Source organism: Cibotium barometz, chromosome 27 (assembly GCF_041138505.1).
Source record: "Cibotium barometz isolate CiBa-2024 chromosome 27, ASM4113850v1, whole genome shotgun sequence".
NCBI lineage: Eukaryota > Viridiplantae > Streptophyta > Polypodiopsida > Cyatheales > Cibotiaceae > Cibotium > Cibotium barometz.
Window position 1 is genome coordinate 17,000,352 of NC_141072.1, and position 11,757 is coordinate 17,012,108.

Genomic DNA, 11,757 nt, shown 5'->3' on the forward strand with positions numbered 1-11,757 from the left:
GGGCTCAACCTCATAGGTCTAATGGTGGGTGGCCCATGGGATTGGACGGGGCTAGGTTGAGCCTATGGATCTGGTCGAAGTAGAAAGAGGATTAAACACTGGAAAGTGGGTGGCTTGGTGGACTCGAGAAGCGGGTATTTTCTAAACCGAAATAAATTTGTGTCTTATAGAACGAGAAAAAAAAACTTGGGAGGATGAATAGTTTAGTTAGCAAATCATGAACGAGGATAGACACATTGTCTTCATAATCGAGGAGTCAAGACATCTTGTTGAGCCTGCACAGCAGAAGCAGCTTGATGTGACCTCCTTATGAGAATTATGAAGGGCATACACTTGGAGAAATCATTCACGTTTCCTGTGGCGTAAGCTTTACTCTGGTCATATTGAGAGGAACTGATGGGATAGCCAAGCATTCGAATATTGTGATGTGAGGCCTCGAGTGAGTCACTATACCCTTAGTGTGATTCTGTTGCCATTGTTTGAGAGTAGGGTTCTCACATTTGTATGTCCAATGAAAAGGGTAGAGCAGAACGACTCATGTACAAGGGCCAAACATGCGGATGGTATAGCAAGAATCCCCTTGGTGACTAGGGATAGCCTTAGTAAAAGAGTGTAATCAAGGTATAGATAGTTATTTAAGGTGGCTAGAGCAAGTTTGGGAGATTGTATTATATTGAAGTAATGTACGTACATATTTTTAATTTTGCTTTAACTGAGATCGAAGACCTTGAGGGCGCTTCTATGTATAGCGACATCAGAGAAATGATCTATTTATGCAATACTTATGTGTTCTGATGGTTCATCACGTTAGCTAAATGAATAATCTGGTGAACTAAGGCAGTTGAACGCATTAGGAACAGTGGTGCAAGGAGATGGCTCTAGTGATTATCTGTGGACAGCCGTGCAGCGGCAAGTCCACATCTGCAGCATGCTTGATCAAAGCTCTCGGTGGCACCTCTTTATCAATCAAACTGATTGATGAGCCTACCTTAAACCTGGATCGTAATGAAAGCTATAGCGGTGAGCCTTTTTGTAGCTTGATTCTGAGCCTTGGACATTCGTGAAATCCTGAATCAGAGAGGTGTATGGCAAATCATTTACTCTGCTTATGCTCTTCGTTCCAGGCATGCCGGCTGAGAAGAATTTACGGGGCTTATTGAGGTCTGAAGTCGATAGGTCTGTTTCAAAAGAAAGCATTATTGTGGTGGACTCGTTAAATAACATCAAGGTAAGAACCTTAGTCCTTCATATTCAAGGAAAGCATGCACTTTGCTGCCAAATATTATGGTCAGTGACATTGTAGCAAGGCTTTGTGAGAGCTCCATTTGGTTCTGGTATGGGAATCTCACATGAACGAGATCAAGAAAAAGAGTAAAAGAAGCTTCTTTGCCCTCACAAAGCTTTCAGTTGAGGCCAACTTTACAAAGTAGTAACTCTTTTATAGCAAAAGATGTCTTGTCCCCAAGACACTAACTTAAGGTCCATTGGAAGTTGTGGGTTCAAAACTTCTTGGAGGACATTTGAAGAGGCCTGACGAGGAGCTTATGGGAGCGAGGGTCTGGCGCAGCACCTTACCGGGACCCATGGGGTGGCTGGATACCCCACGGTACTGCATGCATATGGCTGCAGCCAGAACCTTACTGCCACCTAACTTAAGGTCCATTGGAAGTTGTGGGTTCAAAACTTCTTGGAGGACATTTGAAGAGGCCTGACGAGGAGCTTATGGGAGCGAGGGTCTGGCGCAGCACCTTACCGGGACCCATGGGGTGGCTGGATACCCCACGGTACTGCATGCATATGGCTGCAGCCAGAACCTTACTGCCACCGTGGGGGGGATGTTGTCAGTGCGAGAACCCATTAAGTGGTGAGTGAAGAGGGAAAAGAGGTTTTGAAACTGGAAAAAGAAGATGAGCCCCTCCCTCCTTATAGAGATGGGGGTTCACAGGAGGCTATGTGTGAGGAGGATGACTTTGGGGGGGTAGTTGGTTGGTATGATCTGATCCTCAAGAAGTTCAGAATTCTGGCCAACCTAGAGGACAAGGAAGGGGTCAAGATGCTTATTTTTTATGATGTGAGAGGCACAGTTCTTAGAGGGCAACAAAATCCTAAGATTTCAGTTTCTTTATGTAGGTGAGATTGAAATTTCGAAAAAGCATAACAAGAGATAGGCTAGATGCTTGCTTTTTGTTGTGTTGATGGATGCAGCTCCTGGATGTAATGTTGAATTCATGGATGTGGTCTCATATTTGATATATATTCTTTTTTTTGGGAAAATATTTAGATTATATATATATATATATATATATATATATATATAATCTAAATATTTTCCCAAAAAAAAGAACCTATCGAGCTGTGACCTAGGCTTTTAAATGTGAAGTCTATAGAAGGATCTAGAATTGGGAATCTTGGAAGTTCAGTGACAGCTGTGAGTCTATAAGTAGGGGGTGGCCCATCATTGTAGGGTTTTTGAGGTTCTGAACTTCCGATAGTTCTCCGAGAGCTTTGATAGTTTTGTGTTGATCTGTAATTCATGGAGTAGTCGAGCATCTCTATTGTATATAGAATACATTTGTACTTTATGCAATATATTGTTGGAAATCAAAGTTTGTGCAATGTAAATCCAAATTGTCCAAGCAATTTAAGTGATCATACTCCTTAAGGAATCTTAGTAAATGAGTTATAGGTCTGTGAGTACTCAAGAGCATCCACTCTAGAGGGTAGCCGCAAGCTACTGGCAATCCTAGACCCATATTCTCTTTTACTTGGTAAGTGGACCCATGTTCTCTTTTACTCGGTAAGTGGACCCATATTCTCTCACTCGGTAATGAATATCAGGAAGGTGGAGCTACCCATATTCTCTTACACTCGGTAACGACTATCAGGCAGGTGGAGCTTGTAACTCGCGGCGGCAGTGCCCGGGGGACTAGGGCCTTTGACACACTTGTTGATACCATCAATGCATATTAAAACATTTAAACATGGCCACAACCTTAACATATATCCATCATCACTTTGCATAAAACTTAAAGCTGGACAAAACATCCACAAATGCTGAAAATGGAGCTTGCACATGTGACACCACATAGAGGCCGGAATGGGCCGACCCCCCCCCCCCTTGGAGTATTTTATTACCCAAGGAGAATAATATCATGTACAAGCTTTGAGGGCCTTACTCTCCCCACGGGAGATGCCGGATTATCCATATACAAATGCCATAACACAGCCCAACACGAGGCTACCAAGCCGGAACACAGGCTGTAGAAATGCCGAGCCAACAATATAATCCATATACCTCCGTGTGGGTACTGATTCTTTCCCAAAAACCACGGGTCTTCATGCAATAGAGCTGGTAAAGTAAGTACAGCTCTCCATTCAGCCGGTATAGCAGGTACAGTGGTTGGTACAGTCGGTATAGTGGCTGGTACAGCAAGTACAAAAGCTGGTATAGTCGGTACAATGGCTAGTAAAGTAGGTACAACAAGTATAAATGTTGGTACAGCAGGTATAGTGACTGGTAGAGTAGGTACAATGGTTGGTATAGCTGGTACAAGGGCTGGTACAACAAGTACAATAGCTAGAAATCATAATAAATGATTAAATACCCTTGCCTTCAGTATTTCTTCGCGATGGAAGCCTTCAAAACAGTCCCCAACAGCCGGTATTCTTCATGGGCAGCCTTCAAGAGAGAGAGAAAGAGAGTAGCCATCATTAGGGCAGCGTGTATAACGGTGGTAGAGGCTAGTGTGCAGCAAGAGAGCCTCCATTAATGAAGAGAGGGCTCCAATTTATAGATTTGGGCCTCCCATGAGCTAAAATGGCAAGAGAAGGCTACAATGACAAGTGGAGAGCCACACAATAGCTGAAGTGAAGTGTGAGGTCACTTGTCTCACTTTGGTCCACTTTCTTGCCACATGTCCCAATCTAAGAGATGGGTCCTTCCATAAACTTTATCTCTAAAAATATCCCAACTGGTAGACATTCTGTCATAGGTACTTTGCCAACTCTTGGTATCTGCTCAATTCCATATATAATGATGCGAATAGAATTTCCGTCGGAGTTAGACCAAAAATAGCAACTCTCCTAAATTTTAGGAGTGTGGTCCTTTGTATTCTAGGATAATCCCCTATTCCCAAAGCTTGTACTTTCCAAATATTTAGACATCCTGGAGTCCACCAGACCCCTCTCATATTGGGAAATGTCCAGGCTGGTGACAGAGCTACGCATATTCTCTTTCACTTGGTAATGACTATCAGGAAGGTGGAGCTACGATAACCTGATCAACTTTGGGAAAGTAGTGAAAGTCGACATCCATTACTATGTGATGTTGAGATAGAGTGACACTAGAGGGACTTTGTGGAAGCACCCTCGGTATCCAAGGAGGAAAAACTCAAGAGTCCACAACATTTCTTGTAAAAGGGGGTTTGTGCGGTTGAGTGTGTCCAATGCAAGTAGGCATGGTGCTCGCCACAACCACATCAATGATGCCTAGCATGCTACAATACATGAACCCTATGGAAAAGGAGGTGGGCACGTCCTCAATGATGTCTGGTGCTCTCCACCTTTGTCTACGTGGCTAAGGTTATTATTGATAAACACAGGTGTACTGGCTATTTATAATCGGATGGTTGTTTATAGGAGCAATGGACGCTATATGAGTGAAACATGGGTTATTATTGTCTTAACCTCACTATTGGTTAGAGTTCGACCAAGACTCTGGCCACACATGTGGCATATTATAGATCGGCATGCTGAAGGCCTCTATGGGGCAGATTGGCATGGATACGTGGGATTCAGACCTTGGCCCCTAGCTTGGGGGATGATTGAAGCATAGAACCTACGGTCGGGAGGTGAGCTAGTCTGCACCTTGGTTGACCTAATCACTTGTGTTTTGTGTTTAGGAGATCCGTGGTGTTGCAACAATTACAACATGCATAGTGTCCCAAAATTCTGCAGTAAACAGACCAACAAGAGGAAATATGAGCCCTATAACAGCTGCGCTTGCTATTGCTAAAGAAGACCTATTTGGAGCAACTGATTCTTACTAAAGATGCTCTTGAAAATTTGCTGTGTCTAACAAACAATGAAGATGCATAGTCTATTACTACAAGGAAAAAAGATTAAGCAAAAACTAATTAGTCCCTAAGAATTGCTATTTGAGCTTGCAAGGAGCCTACCTATGCTATCTTGATCCTAACATAGATCTATGCGTGACTAGCTTTGATACCATGATAAAATACATGGATCCAGGCATGGCTATGGTGGATTAAAACAAATGACACACTTCATTGTTCAGAGATTAACTTGATTAAATAGTAGCTAATGCAATGACATACTAATCAAAATCTAATCTCATTAATCAAAACTTAAATGGACAATATGCTTAATTAGGAGTTGACAATCTTCCACACATTCCATTAGATAGGGGCCTTTTATATAGGCTTGAGTACATCTTCATTAACCACTAATTGTGGCTTCCAACAATCAGACATCTTGATTAAGCCATCCCCTAATCTTACCTAGATTTGAGCACCATCTCCCTTGAAGCGAGTGTTAGCAGTCATCTCCTGTCTGTACATTACACACCAGGGCCATTGTTGTGGGTGTGCCCGCCCTTTTAGGTGTTTCTGATTTTTCCCCATTTTTTCATGTTTTTTTTGGTCGTGGGACTCTTGTTTGCTGGCCGACTTGTACTGTCCTGGTCGACTGTTCTTTTGCTGGTGGCCGATTGCATGAGTGTAGTTGTGGACATGTCTAGCAGCCTGTTGGCTGTCTTTTGCTTGGCCGACCAGCATAGATGGGTGGTATAAATACCACCCATGATCCCCCCACTCATCAGTTGTACCGGATCTTGTATATAGGAGAGTTTATATAACTTCTTACTCTCTCTCTTTTGTGTTTTTCTTTCTATTGTATTTGTTTTCTACGTGGGCACATCTTCGGCGTGGAGTTTTGCGTTTTCCTGCTCTCAGTTGTTTGTCTCATATCCGCTGCGTATTCTGACATGGTATCAGAGCTTGAGGTTGCTTGAAGACCTTGGAGATATTGAAGAGCTTGCGGGATTGCTGAAGACCTTGAAGACCTTGGAGAGCTTGTGAGAGTTTCGGGATTGTTCGTGATTGGTGCTGATTGGAGACTTTGGTGGACTGTGCGGGACGTGGAGAAGCGGGTCGAAGCAAGGAAGGCAACCTCTTCTTCAAAAATTTTCCCATCCACCCTCCGTTCACAAGACCAAGATCACTCCCCGGGATGGCGGCAGACTTGCTTGAGATGGCTGAGAAGCACGTGAAGATCCCTACTCTCCCCACATTCCCGGTGGACCGACAGTTGGACCGGACCAACTACGGCATATGGAAGGTAATGATGGAGTCTGTCTTGGAGTCTTATGACTTGGCTGATTTCATTGTGGTTGGTGTTCCACGGTCGGAGTTGGAGGACGGGGAGCTTTTACTCTCTACCGGAAAGAACGGGAGGCTGAGGCACAATTGTGGGATTGTGTCAATGCCCATGTGCGTTCTTTCATCTTCCTTAACTGCACACCACATGTGATTAATCATATCAAACATATGACGCTGGCCAGAGGGATTTGGCAGTATTTGGCTTCTCTGTATAACAAGGTATCACCCATGAAGCGGATCTCCTTGGAAGTGCAAATGCGGGTGATGGATCCTGCAAAGTCTTCGACGATGCGGGAGTACATTAACAAGTTGCAGGCTCTTCAGCAGGAGGTTCTTCAGGCTAGGAAGGAGATATCTTCAGAGGACATGGCCATCACTTTGCTGTCTCATCTGGCCTCTCGGTACTCAGCTTTCTACTCCTTTGCTGTCTCATCTGGCCTCTCGGTACTTAGCTTTCTACTCCTTTGATCACCAGTGGCAGGCTTAGCACCATCACATGGGAGGAGCTTGTGCCTACGGTCTTGGACCAGGAAGAGCTTTTTACGAACCCTCCACAGGGCGGAGGTTCTGAGGCCTTGACTGGCCAATGGTCGAAAGGCCGTAGTAAGGGCAAAGGGAAGTCTTCACAGGAGAAGTTTCTGAGCAGGAGCCCAACTTGGATCGTGACGCCTTGAAGGCAGAGAGGACCTGAAACAATTGTGGCGAGAAAGGCCACTATTAGAAAAAATGTCCTAAGCGGAGCACCGAGAAGGGTGTAGATTCGTCAGCAGTAACCGTGAAGACTCCAGCTTTTGTGCACTTGGAGATTATGGACACTGGCGTTTTCATCTTCTTCGAGTAGGAAGGCGGTTGGACTCACCGCTAGGGACACTCGAGACTGGACTCTAGACAATGGTGCTTACAGGCACATGACTCCTTCCTGAGAGTTATTACGAGATCTTAGAAGGCATGTAGGTCACATCCTGATTGGTGACAAGTCCACTATCCCTATTCACAGTGAGGGAAGGTTAGAGATTGTTCCCGATGGCAAAGGGGGGAAGCATTCCTCCCAGTTTCTTTATGTCCCATCCCTTGGTGTTAGTGCATGAGGTTTGCAAGACTGGCGTACGGGTGGAGTTTGACGAGCATTTTGTTGCTCTACGGGACAAAGTAACAGGCTAGATTGTATGGAAAGGCGGAGTGGAGGATGGGATTTACAAACTCTCAACACTCTCTCTTACAGGTTCTCAGTTAGGTGATTTGTGGTAGTTTCGTCATGACCACTTGAAAGTGGATACGCTGCGGCAGGCTTTCCAGGCCTTGTAAACCGGCCTTGGCCTTCAGACAAAACCAAAGGGTGGTGCAAAACAAATTGGGACACAAAACACTTCAACACATTTGAAGACCTAGAAAAGGAAAACAAACAGGGGGAGCTAGAGTGCTCCTACAAACATTACACGAACACCGATTGGCCCCAAAATGCAGTGGCGCTCCTTCCGGTATTTCTTTAATTGATTATAAGAGCTTTGATTACAATAAGGCTGGAAACTCAGCTGTCATAATAGAACTCCTGAAGCCTGCAAAGACCTTGCATCATGGCCTCATGTTCACTCGGCATCCACAAACAATTCAAGCTATTGTTCACATTCCAAAGACTCTTTACATGAGTCTTGTACACAGAAGCTTTCTCCCTCGATCAAGGCTGCCTCACCCTATGGACAACATCACACCCTGACACATCCAGTGCTCTTGCAACACGACAAAGACTCCAAACTGTTTTCCAAAAGAGAACTCGCATTACAACATATCATACCATACAGTCGACACACCTGTACCATCCCTCTCTGCCGTCCAAGGGTACTATCCATCTCAGTCATGGATTCCCTGAACCCTGTCCAATCAGCACAGCAAGGCTGTACAAAACATGTGTCCATTCTTGTAACCATTGCCTGCATGTGACCTATCTCTTGGAGAAAACCAAAAACATGTTTCCTTGAGAAACCTACGACGTGTTTCCACATGAAACCCTTAGGCCTGTTTCCCCTTGAAACCTTTGTCCTGTCTCCACATAGAACCATACACAGCACCATCCAAAGATAGTGCCAACACGGCGTACACACAAAGGAGAGAGTTCTCCACTGAATATGTCTGGCGGTAATTCTGCCCCGAAACTGAGATACATCAAAAGCCTCATGCTTCTCCCGAGGCATGATGGATAAGAGAAGGGCTAAAGCATGGAGTAGAGGAGAGAGCGTAGAGAAGATGAAGTATGGGAAGAGCTTGGAGGAAGAGAACTTGGAGTAGAGGCTCAAGTGGGATGGAAGGAGTTTGGAGGAGGGTGGAGGAGAGGCTTGGAGTAGAGGCTTGGTCCTTGAGGCTTGGAGTAGATGGAGGGTGGTGGAGGAGAGGCTTGGAGTAGATGGAGGAGAGGCTTGGTCCTTGAGGCTTTTATAGGAGGACTCAGGAGAGATGAAAGGAAAACAGCCAAAAAACGGGCAGAAAAAACGGGCAGAAAACGGCCAAAAAAACGGCTACTTCCAACGGGCAGAAACAGGAAAAACTCGTACCTGATCGTACGGATACGCACGGTACGGTACGGTACAAATCGTACGTACGACCTGATCCGTACGACGTACGGAACTAAGCATGATTGAAAGTTTCATTGTCTATTGGACCTGATCAGGCACTCTCGACGGTGCAGAATAAAGTTCGGAGTCGGTGTTACAAGTGTGAGAAGAAAGGCCACCTGTCAAAGGATTGTCAGTCCAAGGACAAAGGCAAAGCCAAGGACAAGGGCAAGTCGTCAAAGAAGGGCAAAGACAAGTCACATGACACTGACACAGACTCGTCTAGTGACAATCCCACTCTCCCAAGGCCTTACAGTCTGGAGAGAACATGACTAGTGTCCTACTCTGATCCTAATGGCATCCCCCCACGTGTTGTCTTCCAGAAACGGCTTGTGGGCGGGAGAGGGGGCTTATATTAAATCTGGAGCATGGGACCTGTGTGTCGGAGTTCCAAGTATAAAGACATGCAAGTTCACTTGATGGTCCGGATGAGTTCCAAGATCAACCAAGTTTCCTTCATGGTTCGGATGAGTTCCAGAACTATTGGTCAGCAGAGACTATGGACAAGATGTGTTCCATGTTCATTTGTTCGAGGTTATTGGATGTGATGTGTTCACAGTTCTACTTTGAGTTTGGAGCCAAGCAGATTTTCTTTTGCTCTTTATAGTGGCATTATGTTTTTGAAGACAACAAGCTGACATGTGCATTTTCTGAGGTGTACTCAGTGAAAGAGTGCACAGAGCGGAAGCAGAGTGGCACTAGAATGTGCTGAATAGAGAGTGCAAGAGAGAGAGAGATGGAGAAAACTATGCTGAATGTACTGAAGCAAAACAGGCCCAAGCAAGAGACAATACAAGTCTCATAAGTGAGGGAGCAAAATATGTACAAGACTGAATGAGAAAAGAGAGGCCAGCACCCACTATTTATAGTAGGGGAAGGCTGGCCGACTGGAGCTACTGGACATGGCCGACTGGAAAATGCCAGAAAGGCTAGGAAAAATCCTAGAAAAATACTAGAAAAAGGGGTGGCCAGCCCACAAGCAAGGGCCATGCAAAAGGGACCAAATGGGCACCATAAAAGAGCAGAATCTGGGGATGAATGTGCTAACACCCCCTCTCAGCACCAGATGCTGAACAAACTCCGAGAATCCGAAGATGAGGAGCCAAGGAAGCCTGAGAAACCAGCTTGGTGAACAAATCTGTAGCATTCTCCACGGAAGGACAATACTCCAAACGCAAATCTCCAGCAAGAACCCGTTCACGAACATAGTGAAACTGAATCTCAATGTGTTTCGTACGAGCATGAAAAACAGGGTTCTTAGCGATGGCGATGCAACTCTGATTGTCACACCAAAGAAGAGTAGATCCGGTAGGAGGACAGCCGAGCTCCTCCAATAATCTCTGCAACCATATCGCCTCACATGCAACATAACAAACTGCACGGTACTCCGCCTCGGTAGAGGAAAGCGCCACAGTAGGCTGCTTTTTACTGCTCCAAGAAATGGCTCTAGACCCAAGTGAAAAAACACAACTAGTGGTCGAACGCCGTGTATCTGCAGCATAGTCTGAGTCAGACCATCCAACAAGAGTCGTCCTTGGCCATAAAAGATGCCAAAATCCAGAGTGCCACGCAAGTACCGAAGAACTCTGAGAGCACACCGCCAATGCTGCTGACGGGGTTTGGATGAGAAGGAACTCATTAAACTGAGTGCAAAGCATATGTCCAATCGGGAGTAGGTCAACCACACCAAACAATCGACGAGAACCCGATACTATCCCTAATCAGTCCTTGGAGAAGCATCAAGTGAAGAAAGCTTCTCACCAATATCCATAGGAGAAGATACTGGTTTGCACCCAGTCATCTGAAATCTGTCGAGAATCTCCGGAGTGTACTTCTGCTGAGTGAAGAAAATGCCCTTCGAGGTCTGCCAAATTTCAAAACCAAGAAAATAATGCAAGAGGCCAAGATCCGTCATCTCAAACTTTGTCTCCAAAGCATCCATAACAGAACGGATCCGCACAGAATAAGAACCTGTAAAGATGAGGTCATCAACATAGACCACAATGATAACAATCAACCCCCTCTCAAGGAGGATATAAAGGTTCGAATGTGCGTGAGAACGGCGTAGGCCGAGCTTCTGAAAGAACTAATCGATCTGCTGGTACCAAGCGTGCGGAGCTTGCTTCAGACCATATAAAGCCTTCTTCAGCCGGTACACATGATCCTGTTTGCTCGGAACAACAAATCCTAGCGGCTAATCAATATAAACCTCCTGTGTAAGCTCTCCATTCAGGAAAGCCGACTCGACGTCCGTCTGGAAAACGGGCCATCTATGATGTCCAGCAAGTGCAAGAACGGTACGAATAGTAGTCGTCCGGGCCGTCGGAGCGAAGGTCTCATCAAGTCGACACCAGGGCGCTGAGCATAACCCTTGGCAACCAACCTCGCCTTGTGCTTGTCCAAGTTGCCATCAGCTCGGAACTTTTATTTGAAAATCCAACGCACACCAATCACCTCACGCTGCAGTGGTCGAGGCACCAAAATCCAAGTGCCATTCTGTTGGATAGGATCCAGCTGTGCCTGCATAGCACGACGCCAAGGCTCATGTGAAAGAGCCTCATCTACAGAAGTGGGATCAGAAGGACCATTAATGATAGTAGACATAAGAGCATAATTAACAAACATGTTGCCCTCATGAATTTGTTTCCCTGTAACTCTGGAAGAACGCTGAAGAGAACGAGGCGGAGGAGCAGAAGGACGCTCACGTAACCCAGAATCACGAACTGTCTGATAATACCAACCAGGTACAGATC

At 45.5% G+C, this 11,757-nt stretch overlaps 1 protein-coding gene across 2 annotated transcripts in view; it reads left to right on the plus strand.

Annotated features, from left to right (window-relative positions):
- Positions 1-664: 664 nt before the first annotated feature.
- DRL1 (KTI12-like, chromatin associated protein) overlaps positions 665-11,757 on the plus strand; it is a 60,176-nt gene continuing 49,083 nt past the window's right edge. The window contains exons 1-2 of one of the 2 annotated variants that reach the window (XM_086821170.1): positions 665-1,020; positions 1,125-1,228. In XM_086821170.1, the coding sequence (XP_086677296.1) occupies positions 873-1,020; positions 1,125-1,228 (252 nt within the window). In that variant the 5' untranslated portion in view covers positions 665-872. The remainder of the gene's footprint in view (positions 1,021-1,124; positions 1,229-11,757) is intronic. The other variant, XM_086821171.1, reaches the window with a different exon arrangement.